The sequence below is a fragment of the Aspergillus neoniger genome (genome assembly GCF_003184625.1).
Source record: "Aspergillus neoniger CBS 115656 unplaced genomic scaffold BO87scaffold_50, whole genome shotgun sequence".
Classification (NCBI taxonomy): domain Eukaryota; kingdom Fungi; phylum Ascomycota; class Eurotiomycetes; order Eurotiales; family Aspergillaceae; genus Aspergillus; species Aspergillus neoniger.
Window position 1 is genome coordinate 61,296 of NW_020291178.1, and position 17,877 is coordinate 79,172.

Here is a 17,877-nt window from a genome sequence, read left to right on the forward strand (position 1 = left end):
GTAATTGATGGATTAAGTTTATATCAGGAACTTTGAGGGGTCAAACACTATACTCCAACAACCTGACCCATCGCCTATGACGCCAGGCTAACAATCTGCTATTTCTCCGCCGGCATCCAATGCACCGAAATTGGCTCATGCTTGCTCCGGATTCTTTCTCCCCTAGACCACAACTGGAACGTGAGGTCTGCGGGTCCAACAACCACCCTCACCTCAAAGGATGTTCGCCAGAATGCAGGCTTAGAGCTGTACCAATGGCGATTCTTCAACTTTTTATCCACGTTGTCGGTTGCGATGTCGAGGTTGCACACTGTTTGCCACCCTTCATGGCATAGGCTGCGTGGGAGCCTCGCCGGTAACTCGGTCGACATGACAATCTCAACGTTATGGATTCCGGCTTCCAAACCGACGTCGGTTCTCAGATGGAACTCTTTTGTTACCCCGGTAGGTGGAATTGGACGCCCCTAATTGCGGTTATGGTGTAAGCTTCGCAAAGTGAGAGGCGAGGGCATCCGAACCTTGACAACGAGCCAGTCAATCTGATCAAGGGCATACAGACGTTTATCGCGAACGTCCATCTGGACTCGCTCTCCAACGTGAATGTCGCGGTTGTAAACTTTGTGACATATAATGCCGTAGCTCACTGGTGCGCATCGGAAGCCAAATGTTAGGATGCCGCGCTTCAGCTGTTGAATGCGGTCCATTACTAAGCCGTGGACAACAACTAGTTGCCTGGAAATTGTAGTTCGTAAGTATTATCACGAGGTATTAGCGAAGATAAGGAGTCAACGTACGGTTCATCAGCCATGAGCACTTGCATCCCTCCAGTTTGAGTAGCCTTGCTACAGCTATTGTATCTCTCCTGGAGGCGTTGTCTCACATACGGGGAGCTACCCAGCCCGCCGGATAGCACCAGGTATTTCTGTAAACGAGTTAGCTGGGATGCGTCAAATGTGTACTACATTGCCAAGCGTACAATGTCGTCGTTAGAGCCTTGGGCTTGCAGTTGCTGGATATGTGCGTCTATAAGCTGGAATATGCCTTCTACCTTCGAGTCGAAGCTTTTCTGAATGTCTTCCCTATCCGGTGTCAGTGTCCACTATAATGAGAACTTGACGTAGGATCTCACCATGCAATCTGCATCTGTCCATTGAATATCCCCACCTCCGGGAAGTCAAGGTTGGGGTCTATTCCCGGGACATCCAGCTTGAGCCAAGGCGTGACCGTGGCTTCGGTTCCGAAAGCACATTTGTATCGCTGAAATCGTCCGAATGTCATTCTCCACGCCGTCGTATTTGGTGATGATTTCAAGTGCTGCTGGATAACTTCAAGTCGCTTGCACATAAGACGATGTATTTCTCTGTCAATGAATACCGAACCGATAGGGTGGCCTGGCAAGTTGTTAACTAAGGACGATATGAGAACAACCTAGATAGCTAGCTACCTTCGACATGCCCAAGCTGTGCCAGTTGAGTAGGCTCGCCCTGCGCTGATAGAAGCTTGAGGACATTTACATCCTACGATCAATGTCGGTTACAACATTCTACGGGTGAGGGTGCGGTCAAGGGGCAAGTTACTGTCGTTCCTCCACCCGAGTCGCAAACCAAGATTGTATCATCTCTCTGTACTGAGTGTTAGTTAAGTGCCCTACACTTGGTTCTTGGTATGGAAATGGTGACCTACTCCGTAATGCTCGTTCCCTGCATAAACAGCTGCGGCCTCTGCTTCCGTAAGGCCGATGCAAGCACGGTGATTGGGATTTCGTGCGTCAATCACCTGCATTAACAGTCTCCGAATTTCTTCTACCATGCGCACATCCTTCCACGTAGTCGGAACACTGAAAATAAACTCGACACGTTGCATGACAAACTGTGGGATAGTGGTCTCAAAGTAGGACACCACATGCCGATAGATGCACTGAATATAGTCCTGGAACCATTTCTGGGCCTCTGTCAGGCTTGGGCCCCCATCTCGCGCGTACTGAGGCGCGAGATGAAGCTTGAAGAACTCTTTGGTCTCTGCTTCGGAATTATCGATGTCACATTGGAACCCCCAGTGGCTGACTGACTTGGAGTCAGAGCTATAAGTAATGCAGGTAGGAACCTTATTGGCCAGCTCGCCAGGTAGCTTCCCCGGCCATCGCTGGATGGTTTTGGGAGGTGGCCATTCTGGTCCATATGAGTATGCGACGCCTGATCGGCAGTAAGCTTTCATGTCAAGAAGCCCACAGCGAATAGCGTACAGCTTATCTACATACCTGTGTGTGTCATGCCAAAGTCGATACCAACTACGATGTTGGGATGCCATTCCTCATTGTGTAGTGCGCTTTTTGTTGGTGGACCAAGGGCTTCTTTGTCGCTCATGTTGTAATGCTGGGAAGTGGAAGTGTCGACAGAGGCGCGTGCGAGACAGAAGCTGGCTCTCAAAGCCCCTCAACTGGAACCCCTGTCCGACTCTAGTGAATGCAACTAAATTGTCCCCCACTCCACTTAGACAAGGCTGCGAGAAGCGCGTCCTCTTGATCCTGGAAAGTCTGGTACCGGGGTGCATAGCGCAAAATTTAGCGTCAGTTCTTATCGCCGTCTTTTTCCCTCATTAAACGTATTACATTATGAGATTCGTAATAATTAGACAGTAAGAATAGTAGCCATTTAGTGTGATTCAAAAAAATCTCTCAACAATCTAGGTTAGACACATGAGGAATTTTTTTTCCGAGCTTAGATGGCGATGTTCTGCGGCATTGGTACCTCCAAATCGTTTTTGCCCGATAGCCGCTAACAACCCGTAGTCTGTATACCCCTGTCTGCAATACCCAGTCTGAATTAGGTCGGCTGGGGCGGAGTGGTGCATTAATAAAACGGGCTTTGGAGTACTGTTCAGGTCTTTGATTTTTTACTCCCATTTTGTCATTTTGTCATCCGCCCTCTCCCACCATGGAAGCCTTGATTCAAGCTCGCCAAGAGCAGTATGGCTCAACTTCGGTGCCCTTGTATGGCACTACGACAAGCGCAACTTCCCCGACTCTGACTACCCCGAGCTCTTCATCAGCGGTATCCTCTCAAACTACGTCCGCAAGAGTGATACATTCCTCCTCATCCAGCACCCCTACCACCACTGCATCCAGCCTGCCATCGCACAGTAACGGAGTCAGCCAAGGCGCTCTGGCAGGTGCAATCGTTGGATCGATTGCCGGGACTGCTCTTCTTGCCATAATTGGGGCTGCACTCTTCTTTCGAAGAAAGAAAGGCACATCTCATTCTAGCAGCTCTGGTGACTCCGATCGGGATGGCGTGGAGTTGGTGAAACCGCGAGCCAGAGTTCAAGCCCTATCGAGTCACTCTCCCCTTTCTCCGACAGGCGGCCGAAATTCGCTCCTCGATTTGATCCCTTTTATTTCCCAGCCGGCCGACGACCAAACTGTCAGCACGCGCATACAGACTCTCTTCGACCACATCGGTCTGCATATCGACAACTACTACGTGCCTGCAAGACATGAAACCGTATCACCAAGCCCGGAGGAAGCTATTCGCATAGAAAGCTATGCTTCTACCTCGATTACCGGATCCTTGATCACCGCTTTAGCTAGCCGTCGCGCCCGTCGACCTGTCCTCAATCATGTCTTGGCTCGAACCATCTTACAAGCAATTCAACCTAGAGGGTCTCTGTATCCTCCGTTCATGGAGTCTCATGGGGTTGAACCTCTCTCAGCCTCGACGTCGACTCGTGACATGTTCGCGTGGCGCATGCTGACAGCTCGTCTCCATCCGGAGTACGTGGACCTGTCTTCGGCAGCTGCACAAAGGAACATCGCTGCTCTCGCAGAGAATTTTTCAGAAGCCTTTGCGATATACCAAGATCCTGAACTCTCCGATGCAGAGCGCCGGCGTCACCTGGCCAGTGTCGTTAGGGAGGCAGCTCAGCTGAGTGTATGGCTGTTTACCCAGCCGTGCTCGTTCAACTTTAGCTGGAGTGCGCCGTCTCCTGGCTCTATTGTTGTTCTACCAGCGGTCATAAAGATCAGTGATGAACGGGGTGATATACTACCCGTGCCTCAGCAGATGGTGGAGGAAACAATTGCTCAGATATGATTTTCTCAAATACGTTCGAGATATAATGAGTCGTAATAGCTTGATGACCATGAATGCCCCCTTCGTACTCCAATATCGCAAGTAACGACCGTCTAAATATTATTCCCCTTTGCCTGCCTCCAGCGTAATAAATCCCGCATCTCATTCTTAACATCTAACCCCAACCCTCCTCCTTTCATAGCGTTCACTCCCGAACTCGCCTCACCACCAGTACAAGCGCCAGCGCCAATACCAACCGCCTCACCCTCCCCAGGCAACTCCTGTACCTCCACCTCCTCTATACCCAATACCTCCCCGCCTCCTCTCCCTACTACCCCTTTCCCTCCATCATCGCAACCCACCCCCATCAACCTCTCCAAAACCACCATCAAGCTCGAATAACAAACCATCAACCTGCTCCTCTGCACCTTCGCCCTCTGTCCATCCCTACACACCCACCTCAACTGCGTCCCCAAACCCATTGACATCCGCTTACTCCTCCCCTTGACATTATGATGACTAGTGGGCTGATTCCTCACCTCCCACTCCACCCTCACTGGCTCAACCAACACCGCTAACGCATGCACCGCGTCTGCCGTATCTGCAATCGTAGACTCAATCCATTGTCTTTCTGAATCGTCAACAAACGCTGCCTTTTGGGCGTAGAGGTGCGAGGCGCGGTGGAGCTGCGTGCGGATGTGCGTGAGTGTTTGGAGGAGCTCGGTGGATTCGTGGTGCGCGGAGGGGAAGAGGAGGGGTGGTGATGGTGGTAGTTGTAGGTGTGGGTGTTGGGCGTTGGTTGTGAGGGAGGCTTGGTCTGATAGTGAGGTGTTGGGTGATGTCGAGGTGGAGGTGGAAGCGGTGGACATGGGCATGATTGTGGATGTGGATGTGGATATGGAGAGGGTGGGTTTGTTGGATGGAAAGTGCTTGGGGGAATCAGAAGGAGTAGGAGGAGGTGGTGGTGTTCGGGGGTAGTTTCCGTGTATAGGGGCCGTTGTTAGGGATGGTTTTGGGTGTGTGGACAGGTAAATACATTGGTGCGGAGGGTACGGATGTATGCATGTAGGGTTTTTAGCTGCATGTGTATTTTTGCTGAAATGCGGAATACCCTATACAGCACGACACTGAGTATCGTCTTTGTTAGCGCAGGAATAGTTACGTGCAGTTGACCAATAGGAAGCGGGGCCCTGATGCATCCTGACTGCGCCGCAATATGAACCACTGGCCAAGAGGCCCGGACAGATAAGCACCCGACAAGGTTTCTTAGCATAGGTACACATGTTCCTCTATCCGATTTGTTGATTATGTGCATCGGTGGGGTCCCGTGCGGGGACGAAGGATCCGCTAAATAATCGCGTTATAATTGCTATTGCGGTTTTAGGCCAGTGCTATTACTTACTTTGGCGTAGCTCAGCCTCGCCCCGAGACGGTTGAGCGGTCTCGCCCGAAAGTCTGTCTTTGCTCGGCGTTGGATTTGATTGCATGACTCATAATTAAGCTGATGCCATTGATTCTTTTCCCGGATAAGTGTACCTGGTTGGTATGCTACATCGCAATATGATCTGCATAATAGGTCGAAGAATAATTTCGTTAGATACAAAAAAAGTAGACAGGTGCTCGTATACAGAACCAGGCACAGAATATTCGATGAAATTCGGCAAGCCATGCTATATCTTCCAGCTTCCATCCACCACATTCAACACCTTTACTATCTAAAGACTCTTACAGAGCAAGAGCAAAGCCGAGAGCTCCAGCAGCACCAGCGAGGCTCATAGCAAGGCCTCCGGTGACGTCAGGTGCACCCCCAGTTGACACAGAAGAACTCTCTGAGGCGGTCGATGCAGCAGTAGATTCGGACGTACTTGTCCCCGTCGATGACGATGAAGCCGAGGAGATAGAGAACGATAATGGCGTCGATGTTAGATAATTCCAGGAAAGGCTAATAGCATTTCCACTGGAATTTGGCGTCACGGTTTTGGTAACAGCCGTGGTAACTGGAGATCCGGTGACAGTTTCCCAAGTGGTTACAGTCTTAACGACGGGCGTAGCCTGATGTGTAAGGTCGCCGAGTGTGGCTAACACTGTCACTGAGAAGAGGACAAGTAGTCTCAAAAACATGTAGAAGGTATTGAGATGCCTTCGGTGGGTAGTATGACTGGTTTTGCATAAGATTGGGTGATGAAGTTACCATGTTAGTAGAAGGGGCTCGGCTTTATGTACTCTGGTTTGTTTGGACCTAATCAGGATTGAGTTCAGAGTGAATCTTATGTGAGAGTAGAATGATACGACAGCATTGCAATATGTTTGAGTACGTTAAGAAACGTCTCTCTCTTGGGGGTCCGTGAGCTCCTGCGCCACCGCCCCATAATCGTCACATGGCAACTAAGCTATTAGCCCACGAATGAACAAGCATTGACGCGGAGGCTTAGCATCTGGGGAGAAAACATGGTATCTCGGAGAGACCGTCTGGAAAGCATGCTAGGATCCTACGAGAAAATAGACGCATTTGGTACTCCGTACTCTGTTAAGGCTGTGTGTTCCCACGAACTTGATTCTTGCCTCCACCGGTCATATAAGAAAGAAAAGCAACTGCCCTTTCCGTCTGTCATGATTTCTATTTCTTGTAATGGGATTATAACCTTGGCTTACTCTTATAACCTTCAGTGCTATTCTGATGGGCTTTCAGGGCAGGGCATTGACGCTGACACCATCGGTCTAAGTATCATGCGAAACATGTATCCCGACATACTGCCTTCATGGGAGTCGCATCTACATCTATGTACCAATCAAATTACAGCTTCGTCGACTTGAAGAATTCAGACTAAACTGAAGCTGTGTAATTTGAGTTACCGAACGCTAATGATGTCGGTCAAGGAATTGATGCATGTAGCTATCTGTATGGTGGAGCAGAAGCCGCAGCGAGTCCTTGTTATCGTATCCAACGGAAGTATATTAGGAACAATATTGGTCTTCTTCAGAGGGGATATCCCCAATAGCTGTCGAGGTATTAGAAACATTAATTTTTTTGTAGGGTTCATACCCCCACACACCTGAACTGAACCTGCTGGCTAAGCAGAAGGGGGAAACTCGCGTATTCCTTATATTCGATATCGCCAATGCTTCATATGATACTCATCTAGGTCATCTACCCGATCACAACTAGCCTCCTGTCACCGTTGTTCGTCTGAGTGAAAGAGGTGCAGACGTATGCGCCAAGCCTACCTGTGCGAAATAAAGTGAATGGTGATGTCGCCCAAGCTCACAATGACCACGGTATAGACAGCTTTCTGTCTTTCATCACTGATTATACATATAGGCCATCCTTGGATTCTAATCCACCTTGTTTCAGCGTTAACGATACCGCGCCAGTTTTAAGATGTCTTTGGACAAGTCATGAACTAGGGAGGACCTCGGTCAACGTTGCGGCGGAGTTAACGAGTAGATAGCTCAGTCCCCACAAGCGGTTCCCGAATTGTGGATTAACCCGGATCAAACTATGGTCTAAGCCAATGGTTGGTATACTTTGTAGATTTCCCCACCCCGCCGGCAAGAGCATGATTGTGCGGAGAAAGGAAAGAGCATAGATACGTGCAGAGCACGCCATGCCCTCGTTGGGCTTCAAGATTCAGCTGGTAAAATCAGGCACCAACCTGACCAGAATATACCCTGTAGGGCAGGCGAACAGCTGGGGGGTGCCGATCCGGACAATCAGTTTTTCCGCCAGGCCGTACTGCTTTTAAACTACCGAAGGGGTCCATGTCTCCCACTCTCGCCTCCAACTCTCACCACTAATGTGGATTGAGAGGGTTTAAATCCCTCGCGTTCTCCCGAAAATTTATATATCTTTTTGTCTTCAGATTTTGTGGCGTGTGATAATGTCCGAGGATCTTGTTGATTACAAAGCGCTATTTTTACAGGCCGAGGAGGCGAGAAAGCAGGCCGAAGAGGAAAGGGAGCGGGAAGAGTCTCTGAGGAAGCACGAGCAGGAGCAAACCCGTCGGACTACCTTCAGAGAGTTCATTCAATACTGTCACAGCCTTCGTTCGCTCCCCTTGAGAGCCGGACATCCCGCCGAGTCAACTACTGGCGAGATCCCGCAGCCCACTGGCAAATATTGCCCACTGCGACTAGAGCCCTGGACAGACTGCGATGCTAGGCAACAGGAGATCTACAATGCTGTCTGCCATTACCTCCTACCCCTAGGTCGAGACCCTCCCCGGTTATTCAGTTCCCGACACGCACTCGAGGAAGACAACCGGCGTTTCAGCAATCGGCCTATCACGAGTGAAAAGGACCTAGAGTATCATGAGCGATCCGCCGTAGAAAGTCAGGTCCAAGATATCATCGCTGCGCTAAGCAAGATACCGGCCGCTCGAGACGAGTTTGGGCTAGGAGACGGGTTGCTGTTCGATAGTCATACTAATGGTCTAGATGAGATCATGCCAGAGGAGCATCATGCTGGTTCCTCACCTTACAATGGAAACTCCCGCCCTGACCAGTATTGCATCCACCGTGTTCACGGAAATACAAAGGCAATATTGACTACTGTCGAGTATAAACCGCCTCATAAACTGTCCATTGAAAATCTCAGGGCTGGGCTACGGCCAATGAACTTCTATGAGGAGATTGTTGAAACGGAAACAATTCCTGTTAGTGGGCCTGAGAAGCTGTCATTCAACGCTGCCCGTCTCGCAGGATCGGCAATTGTGCAGGAGTATCATGTGATGATACAGGAAGGACTCGAGTATTCCTATCTGACGACAGGTCTTGGGATCGTGCTGCTCAGGATACCCGACGATTGCGGTATCCTGTACTATCGTCTGTGCGAGCCGAATCTGGATGTAGGTGCTGGTGGAGGCGGGCAAGTGCCTTGGACGGCAATCGGGAGAGTTCTTTGTCTTTGTCTAATGAGTTTTCGTTCACATTGTCGGGATCAGGTATGGCGAAATGCTGCTCGGGCGAGGCTGCCAAAATGGGAGACCGGCTTCAGCCACGAGCGAGCTCAGATCCCAACGAACGAGTTACGAATGAAGCCTCCTGGGTCAGACTATATCAGCCTGGATGGCACCAGTTCGGAGGTGACCCCTTCTGAATACCAGCCATCGTCCCCTATTGAGTCCCCTGTCTCCCAGGGTCGCCGCGTACCGACCCGCGCCTTCACTAGCTGTGCGCCCACAGGTGATGCTTATCGACGAGAAGATCCCCCGGGCTCTGACGGCGATCCTACAGCGGCAACACAACGGAAGCGAGGCTTTAGCCAAATCGCGTCTTCGCCGCCCACGCAACGATCGGCGCCGACTACGCCGCAGAAGTCTTCTCAATATCGTGCCGGTCAGCGCCGTCCACATGATCATGACTTTTGTACACAAAAGTGCCTCTTGAGCCTACAACGAGACGCAGCGTTAGACACAAGTTGCCCCAATGTAGAACTTCACCGGGCTGGACAAGATATCGACCATCATCCGATCCGGGCAGCTAAATTAGTACAGATGATCAAGCAGCAGCTGGACAAGAATTTGGATGAACTATGCACCCCGATAGGACAACGTGGGTCCTACGGCGCACCGTTCAAGATAACCTCCGCCGAATATGGTTATACAGTGGTGGGAAAGGGCACCACATCACGGCGATGGCCAGTTGTCTCGCGCGAAGCGGAGATATATCAGATCTTGCAAAGTGTGCAAGGCTCCGCGGTGCCCGTATTCCTGGGGCCCATTGATCTAGATATGGTATATTTCCTTCACGGTGCTGGCGAAATCCGCCACATGCTTCTGATGGGTTGGGGTGGCGAGAATGTGCGCCGCCTTATGGAAAACAATCCAACCATTCAGCGTGCCATCTCACGGTCGGAAAGGAAAATTCTCTCATTGGGCGTCGTACATGACGATCTTCGGCTTGAAAATATTCTCTGGAATGAGGAGCTACAGCGAGCGTTGATCATAGACTTTCACCGCTGTCACCTAAACAACCGACTGATACGTCCCAAGTCCCGGTCCGTGAAAAGAATATCGAATGGCGCCGAGGACCAAATCAGCAAACGTGCGCGCCCAATATAAAGTCAGATGTTAGCCTACACCTGAGTAGAGGCATCTGAATTATCTGGATCTTCAGGGCCTGCCTTCCTGCGTAGGCCGTGAATTCATCGTAAATCAGCGCTCGCCATCCCATGTATGGCGCTTCTGAGAAATAGCAACGCTATCTAGGAACATCTGCTCTACTTTCGATGCGGGGGATCCTGCATATCGTTTGTGGCATTCCTTGCGTGAGGCTTTGATCGCGGCACTACTTTGCTGCATAATACATGATTGCGCAATATCTAACTTCCCTAGAATCGAGGCCAATGCCCTCCTGGGGAATTAGCTGCAACATGTCAAGCCACCGGCTCCTTATACCCTGATTTAGCCACTCGACAGTAGGGATGTTTCCGTAATGAAGGAGCAGGCGGATTAAGTCAGGTGTTCTGTGGCAGGCAGCCGAGGGTATTGCATCCCGGGGAAATACCGCTCCGCGTTCTAACAGCAGCCGAGCGTTCATGACCATGATCAGGCGCCGTCGTTCCGCGCGATGATCGAGCAGGTTGCGCTACGTAGGGTATACACGGGATTATAAGGAATGCTCGTGTCTGCCTCAATTCTCCAGTAGAAGTTGGAGCAGCGTCAAGTGGCCTGTATTGACCGCGTACATGACTAACCGACCAGCCTCCATACAGGCGACCTTGAATACTCGTGCCATGATCAGACTGAACTCGAACAGTACTTGACTGTCCCGATACTAGAGCATCCGTAATATCAGGCTGGGATCATGTTTGGGAAGCCCCATCATGGTGCTCCAGTCCGTCTATTTCAGCCCCGTGGCCCAGCAACATCCGCACCAATGTGTCATCTCCGACGGTAGCTGCGGCGTTAAGTAGCATTTATAAATGGAATCAGAACTTCATAGGGACCTCCGCGTGATGCCGGAAGAGATCACTGCATGCGAGGTTCACATCGGCTCCGTAGTGGAGGAAGTTTTGTGTTCCTTGGAGGCAATGGCTCGCATCTCGAGACTCATCGGACCATTAGTAGTGACTGAGGAGGAATAACTCGCAGAGATGGTGGTTCGGCTCACCTGCGGTAGGTTGGAGAGATGTCAGGCCGAGAAAGGTTCAGCGACCTGTTGGGTAACACCAATAGTAACATGGTGTATGCACAACTGCGTGGGCGTAACTTATGCTCTAAGGACATTTATAGATTAAAACGTGACCGACCCTACGGGGGTTACTAGCGGCCATCGGGCAGTACCGACCCGCCAAGTATCTATTGATAACCTAAGCGCGCGCTCTCATCCCCTTGATCCGCAACCCCAAACGTTCCAACTAAACCTTCGTCAACAGCCATCTTCGGCATGATCAACCCGAAAGTGACACCGTGGACATGCCGCCCATCTCGATCACTTCCCCTATGTGTAGGTGCGATGTCATCTTCCGCCTTCACGTCCCGGAAGCTTTCCACGATGAATGACGATCGTCAACTCTATAAATACACATCTGGTCGATGGATGTGAGTTGCTCAAAGACGCCCTCTACACTCCCCTTTTTGTAACTTATATGGACAGATATAACGAGCACACTCGTCTCGCTGAGCGTCACACTGAATTTAATGTTGATGCATTGAAAAGTACTGTAGCTCGGTCCCTACAGAGATCTGACACAGATATTAAATGCCTCTCAAAATTGGCGGAAGGGGGCTTCAACCGTGTCCTTCAGATCACCATGCTTGATGGTACTGAAGTCCTTGCTCGATTGCCATATCCCTCAACACAACCAAAAGTATTCGCAGTCGCAAGTGAGGTGGCGACCTTGGCGCTCCTTCGGGCTCATGGTCTTCCTGTACCCCGGGTATATGCATACTCCACAGATGCTACAAACCCTGTTGGCTCGGAGTATATCATCATGGAGAAGCTACCGGGACGACCGCTTGGTGACCGGTGGTTTGAGTTGTCGGATCGTGAACGTCTTAAGGTGCTCCTGCAGCTTGTACAGTTTGAAGCAAAGCTTCATGCGATTCAGCTCCCTGCGAGTGGAACCATATACTACGCGAGCGATCTACCGTCAGACTCACCACGCATCGCCATTCCAGATTTTGATGTCTGTATAGGCCCTAGTGCAGCTCTTGAATGGTGGTTCGCAGAGCGTGCCTCTCTCCGTGTCGATCGCGGTCCTTGTAAGTTCTTCCTAGGCCAGCCTGTCTCAGTGCTGACCAAATATTAGGTGCGGAACCGATCGATGTTCTCCGAAATCCTGCGTTAAAGGAATTAGCCTGGCTGCGCACATATGGCCGCCCACGCTTCCCTTTTGAGCGTGCATATCGCGAGTCCATGTGTTACCGATTGTCCGACCCCAGTGAGCATATTGAGTCGCTGGAATCCTACCTCAAGATTGCTCCTCGACTGCTCCCATCAAATGAATTCTTACGTCCGGTCCTTCGCCACCCTGATCTTCAGCCTAACAACATCTTCGTCTCAGATGACCTGGAAATTGTCGGGCTAATTGACTGGCAACATGCAGCTGTCCTTCCTCTCTTCCTCGCCGCCGGGATCCCCAAGTTCTTCCAGAACTACGATGACCCTGAATCTATTCATTTCCGCCCGCCGCCTACTCCTGATTTGAGCGATCTGGACGAAGAGGAAAAGGTCGACGCTCTTTATGACTTTCGACGACGCCATACCCACTTTTTCTATTTGGCATTCACTCAGAGGTTCAATGAGCCTCACTTCCGCGCTATGGATCAGACCACGAACATGCTCACTCGGCGCATCTTCAGCCATGCGGGCGACCCCTGGGAGGGCAACAATATTCCGCTTCAAGCCGACCTTGTCTTGTTGGCCAAATCCTGGCACGAATACTCAAATGACCCGTGCCCAACATCCATCTCTACGGCCAGGTCAGATTCTATCATGCATTTGCAAAGCATGCAGGAAGAGATTGACCTCCAACTGAAACATATCCGTAATGCTATTGGTATCAGTATTGATGGATGGACCCTTTCAGAAGATTATGAAGCTGCCTGTGCCCGTGCTCGTCAGATGAAAGTTGATGGCCTCGCTTCACTGCATACAGACCACGAGCGCGAAATGACGGATCGACACTGGCCGTTTGATGACCACAATGAGGATGAGTAGCGTGACTGTTTTCCGTGTCTAGACTTGTCTTCGAAGGGTAGAAGATGCAACATGTTGAATATGTTAAGGGTCTGGGTTTTCTGATGTCCTTTAAATATTTAGACGCCCTGGCCACCTGCAGAATAATTCTGTGGTCATATGCCCGGATGCCGTATACTGTACGTAATGTCATCTAAATCATTACTAGACACCTGGATTTTTTGCCACATATTTCTTTATGTGTGAAACATATACTTTGCTTCAAAAGGTAAAGCACCGGTATAGGTAGCATTTTACTGAGCAGGCGCTATGAGGTATAAGAATATCGATTGGATTGAATTGGAAGTATTGGATAGACCGATAAATAAATATGTATATATACCTGAAGAAAAAGAATACGAAAGAAAAAAGGGAAAACAAAAAAAAAAAAAAATCAAGAAGCAGAATCATAAGTTGCATTTATTTCTATGGATTTCCTTAGATGAGACTGCTCATGAGTATCTACATGCAGACGGTTGGGAAGAGTCATGTTCAGGAAAAGGCAAGAGTGTATAGGAAGGGAAGAAAAGGCTTTTGTATACTCCAAAATTATTAAAGGGTCTAAATCCTGTGCAGGTTCGACATTTGGGTAATCCATTGCAGATCTAGAAGTCTTCAACATAAATCCACTGAGGTCAAACGGGGAGAATTCCGGCGCAACTGATTACCCACGAAATGCGCGACGGGCTGTGAGAACCCTGGGAGGTTCGGCAGCCTCCCCATTCTTGCCACTCGTTTACTAAAGATCTTGTGGGTACAGACATCTTCAATACTAGTTCTACTCGCTCTTTCCTTCCTGCTTGATCAGGTCCGCTGCTCTCTCCGCGAAGGCATACACAGTAGCTTGCAGATTCGCCGTGCTTATAAGCGGGATAGCACTCGCATCCACAACCCTCAGGCCTTCGATACCGTGGACCTTCAGATTGGAATCCACCACTCCGTCCTTCTCGCGAGGCAGCATCGAACAGGTTCCCGCGAAGTGCCACATGGAGACCAAATTGTCCCGAGCGTACTTCTTTGCAGCATCCAAGTCTCCTTGGAAGTCTGCATCTGGGTCACGGAACTTCAATGGCTGTTCAAGCAGTTCCCCAAGCTGAGGTGACTCTGCCAATTTCTTGATACGGAGCAAGTGTCGTGCCAAGACTTCCAGGTCGAGAGGGTTTGACATGTAGCCAGGGTCAATGATTGGAGGGGTTTCAGGATTTTCGGAGGTACTGGGGTTCGGTTTGTCAGTTCTACAATTTCTATCAAGAAAGATGTAAACAACAAAGATGCACTTACATTTGAACGCTTCCGCGGGAAAGCGGTTGAGAGAGCATTACTCCAAGCGTAACAAACTTTCCTGGTGAAGCATCTGGGATAGTTCCGTCCCTGAGATCTTTGGCATAATTTGTCTGCCCCAAGGCGGATAGGTACGCAGCTGATGGTTGCTTGGGATCAAGAATAGTGGTCTTGGCGATTTCATAGTAGGATTGCGTTGCCTTGTGCTGTGATTTCTCAGCAGCGTCGCTGGTGAACAGTGCCTGGAGATCACTTCTGTCCTGTTCAGGAAGAGGTAAATAGGCGTAGGTATGAACTCCAAGTGACGCGAGGGGCCCAGACTTCGTGGCAGCATATTCCTGCATTGCCTGACCAATGGCTTCAGGCTCTTGTCTAACGAGTGAGTCCTTCGTTTCAACTTCAGGCTTTGCTTGGAATGCGGTATATGAGATCATGTGATCTAGGAGCACCAAATGTTAGCTTTTTTTAACCCAAAGCGAGTAGTTGTCAAAAGGAGAGGGGTTCCTGTTATCTATGTCGCCGGTGCTAGACTGGAAGCTGTTCACATACCCTGAAGATTTTGCCCAACTCCGGGAAGGTCCATAACCACATCGATACCATGCTTGTTGAGAAGTTCTGCTCTACCAACTCCTGAAAGTTGGAGGATTTTAGGAGATTGAAATACGCCAGCAGCAAGTATGACTTCATTTTTTGCCTGAACAGTCTTTGAGGCCCCATCATGACTGTATTGGACCCCAATAGCCCTGGGAGGCTTGCTTTCGTCAAACAAGACTCTCTCAACAAGAGCGTTTGTAAGGACATGAAGGTTTTGGCGAAGCTCCACAGGCTTATAGTAAGCCAAGGCAGAATTGCTTCTCTTACCTTCCGAGTCAATACTAGCAAGGCAACTGAAGGAGCCTACGGAACTGTGAATGAACGGATCCCCGCCATTGTATTCTCCATGGCTGCGAAACAGTTCAGCCCATGCTTTGCGGATGGGGTGTGTCTCGTTTCCAAAAGATGTCTGGATTGGACCTTTCGCTCCGTTCAGTTCAGGCCAGTCATCAATTGCCAGACTTTCCTTGACATCCTGCGCTACAGTTGGACTGCTGTAGGCCTTGGTCATATAGTCTTTCAAGGTGGTCCAATTCCATCCGGGATTACCGAGTTCCTCCCATGAGTCAACAGCCCCCTTGAAAGGAGGAACAAAGACGTGTGCATTCAATGAACTGGATCCTCCGAGTGTTTTGCCCTGATTGAGACCAATTACTCTGCCATTGAGACCCGGCTATAACCATAGTATATTAGCTATCTCACACACTCTCTCTTGCTCAGGACAAGGGCCAATCATACCTGAGGGGAAGATTGGAATTTCCAATCAGCGTCAGATCCAAGTAGCACGGCATAAAAGATAGGAATGTTCACGCGGGGATCTGCTGTCAAGTCGGCACCTGCTTCCAGAACGAGGACGGAGGTGTTGGGGTCCTCGCTCAGTCGAGAAGCAGTTACCAGGCCAGCCGTACCGCCGCCAATAACTACAAAGTCATATGCAGTAGTAGCCATTCTGTACTGTGTGCAGGTTTACTTAAAGATTGGATGAGAGTGTGAAAAGAAAAAGAATTGCGAGTGTAGGAAGTAGCTTGTTGAGAAGGAAGGAATATCCCGAGACGGGAGAGAGATATTTATTAGGGACTAAGTTAATAGCTGCCTACTAGCTAGGATCATCAGACAACAAAGAAACATTATAATGAGCTCCACAAATGCCAGTTCTACCCCGCCCAGTACGTAGTACCCATTTCAAATCCACCGGCTTCTGCCCCACCAATATTTTTAACCGCTAGTATTTACGTAACATGCAACCAAAGCCTGAGATGATCATTGCGGGCTTTACTACAGACATGAATCAGTATCAGATAATAACCTCCAAACTGGAGAACAGACGACGGTGTCGAATTATAGATAGGTCTAAGCTTAACGTACCTATGGCTTAGGAGAGAAATACTCCAAAAGCATAATGAGAACAGACTTTGGAAGACATTCCAGGAAAGCTTATTATCGCTTCGCGATCGTAGGAATTTAGGTTAGATTACGGACTTTCAAGGCCGAGAATGAGTTACGTGGCAGTGTAAAGGTAGCCTGAAATCACAATTTCGGTGCTAACTGAGGGGCTTTCCATTGTTTGTTAAAGCCTTGTGACATTGGAATGTTTGTTTGGTTATGAGCCAATGAGATTCAGTAGTTTTACCGCCTAAAAGTGGGCTTACAATCCTCTAACTAAATCAAAGGATATCCTTGTATAGGTAAGTGTTCCCGGCCTTGTGTCTCACGAAGCCATATTCCCGCAATCCCTGCCCCATGCAGACGTCTAGACCATCGTGTAGATAGCTCCCAACAATTTCGGCCTTCATTTGGTCCCACGCATCCTAGCCCCATGCATGAGAAATTTGCGTGCTCGGGGCTCTTTCCGGCCGATTCAGCACAGACTATGGAGTAAACGGGTTGTGAGTTCAGCAATTTGACGCGGGTTTGTCCTGTGTTGTCCGTGCTTACTGCTTAGGGGATCGTTCCTTGAGGTGCAGCGGGGCCTAACAGTAACATTCTCGTCGATTATTGTACCCTGCTACTGAGCTATATTAGTGGCACTGCCGTCTGCCGCACTGTGGTCCCACTTAGGCCATAGGCTAAGCCTGCATAGGGAATTGTAATCGCCAGCCATATTTTCCGTACGCAAATGATTTTCTTACCAGGATGATTTACAGCTATGTGCCATGGCTGTTTACATACTTCCTGCCATGAGCCGCACCTAGTACCTTCCCAAGTCCCCCAGAGCCTCACAGAGAATCCCACCAAGGGTTCCCCCTTAGGGCTCTGCATACACCCGATAACGTTGCTGGTGGCATTGCCGGTTGTGTTACTTGACAAAATCTCAGGTAGAGTCTCCAATTGAGGTAAGTACAGGAACTCTTTGGTATATCTCCAAGGAATAGGAACACAAATATGATTATAGAGGATGGTGGGAGGGGAGAACCTCCGGGAGGAGACCTGTTAACAGAGACGTTCGCTTAAGAGCTCCTGGGGCACTGCGGAAAGTTGCACGGCACTCCGGAAACTCGCAGGCCACCTCGGGAAGTCGCAGAAACAGGATTGACCATAAAAGTTGGTAGCACAGGGGGCATGCACTTGAACAGGGAATCTCAAACGGATTATATTTCGTTCGTAAATTTCATAGCTAGTTACTATACCGGGATTTGTTGAAGTCAGACGACTGAGGCTTAACCCTGACTAGATCTAGCAGAGAGGTACAGATAGGAAGGGACAGAGGTACAGTCGATATGACTATTTCTTTATCTTTGGTTCCAAGGCAGAGATT

The 17,877-nt window shown here is 49.6% G+C and overlaps 8 protein-coding genes across 8 annotated transcripts; 4 read left to right on the forward strand and 4 right to left on the reverse strand.

The window, feature by feature from the left end:
* Window positions 1-6: 6 nt before the first annotated feature.
* Window positions 7-2,384, reverse strand: BO87DRAFT_410600 (Hsp70 family protein). The gene is made up of 9 exons (XM_025626347.1): window positions 2,258-2,384; window positions 1,684-2,192; window positions 1,578-1,622; window positions 1,445-1,517; window positions 1,130-1,391; window positions 977-1,079; window positions 795-922; window positions 519-732; window positions 7-464 (listed from the first exon to the last, which is right to left on the reverse strand). Exons 1-9 carry the CDS (start codon window positions 2,361-2,363, stop codon window positions 99-101), a joined length of 1,806 nt encoding a protein of 601 aa, XP_025474819.1. The 5' UTR covers window positions 2,364-2,384; the 3' UTR covers window positions 7-98.
* Window positions 2,385-2,908: 524 nt separating this feature from the next.
* Window positions 2,909-4,148, forward strand: BO87DRAFT_463115 (uncharacterized protein). Its single transcript, XM_025629215.1, has one exon. The coding sequence runs from the start codon at window positions 2,934-2,936 to the stop codon at window positions 4,086-4,088; it is 1,155 nt and encodes a 384-aa protein (XP_025474820.1). The 5' UTR covers window positions 2,909-2,933; the 3' UTR covers window positions 4,089-4,148.
* Window positions 4,149-4,180: 32 nt separating this feature from the next.
* On the reverse strand, window positions 4,181-5,101 carry BO87DRAFT_369238 (uncharacterized protein; the record flags this gene model as incomplete). Its single annotated transcript, XM_025621962.1, has 1 exon — window positions 4,181-5,101. The coding sequence occupies exon 1, from the start codon at window positions 4,940-4,942 to the stop codon at window positions 4,181-4,183; it is 762 nt and encodes a 253-aa protein (XP_025474821.1). The 5' UTR covers window positions 4,943-5,101.
* A 585-nt stretch (window positions 5,102-5,686) lies between these two features.
* Window positions 5,687-6,240, reverse strand: BO87DRAFT_380686 (uncharacterized protein). The gene has a single exon (XM_025624349.1). It carries the CDS (start codon window positions 6,186-6,188, stop codon window positions 5,793-5,795), a length of 396 nt encoding a protein of 131 aa, XP_025474822.1. The 5' UTR covers window positions 6,189-6,240; the 3' UTR covers window positions 5,687-5,792.
* A 728-nt stretch (window positions 6,241-6,968) lies between these two features.
* BO87DRAFT_448759 (uncharacterized protein) lies at window positions 6,969-7,586 on the forward strand (the record flags this gene model as incomplete). Its single annotated transcript, XM_025628308.1, has 1 exon — window positions 6,969-7,586. One exon carries the CDS (start codon window positions 6,969-6,971, stop codon window positions 7,122-7,124), a length of 156 nt encoding a protein of 51 aa, XP_025474823.1. The 3' UTR covers window positions 7,125-7,586.
* A 272-nt stretch (window positions 7,587-7,858) lies between these two features.
* Window positions 7,859-10,239, forward strand: BO87DRAFT_193800 (uncharacterized protein). Its single transcript, XM_025618498.1, has one exon. It carries the CDS (start codon window positions 7,946-7,948, stop codon window positions 10,124-10,126), a length of 2,181 nt encoding a protein of 726 aa, XP_025474824.1. The 5' UTR covers window positions 7,859-7,945; the 3' UTR covers window positions 10,127-10,239.
* A 1,761-nt stretch (window positions 10,240-12,000) lies between these two features.
* BO87DRAFT_344958 (phosphotransferase enzyme family protein) lies at window positions 12,001-13,315 on the forward strand (the record flags this gene model as incomplete). The annotated part of the gene is made up of 2 exons (XM_025620847.1): window positions 12,001-12,271; window positions 12,319-13,315. The coding sequence occupies 2 exons, from the start codon at window positions 12,001-12,003 to the stop codon at window positions 13,227-13,229; spliced, it is 1,182 nt and encodes a 393-aa protein (XP_025474825.1). The 3' UTR covers window positions 13,230-13,315.
* A 412-nt stretch (window positions 13,316-13,727) lies between these two features.
* Window positions 13,728-16,139, reverse strand: BO87DRAFT_463120 (GMC family oxidoreductase). Its single transcript, XM_025629216.1, has 4 exons — window positions 15,861-16,139; window positions 15,078-15,795; window positions 14,529-14,967; window positions 13,728-14,461 (listed from the first exon to the last, which is right to left on the reverse strand). The coding sequence occupies exons 1-4, from the start codon at window positions 16,068-16,070 to the stop codon at window positions 14,026-14,028; spliced, it is 1,803 nt and encodes a 600-aa protein (XP_025474826.1). The 5' UTR covers window positions 16,071-16,139; the 3' UTR covers window positions 13,728-14,025.
* Window positions 16,140-17,877: the final 1,738 nt, after the last annotated feature.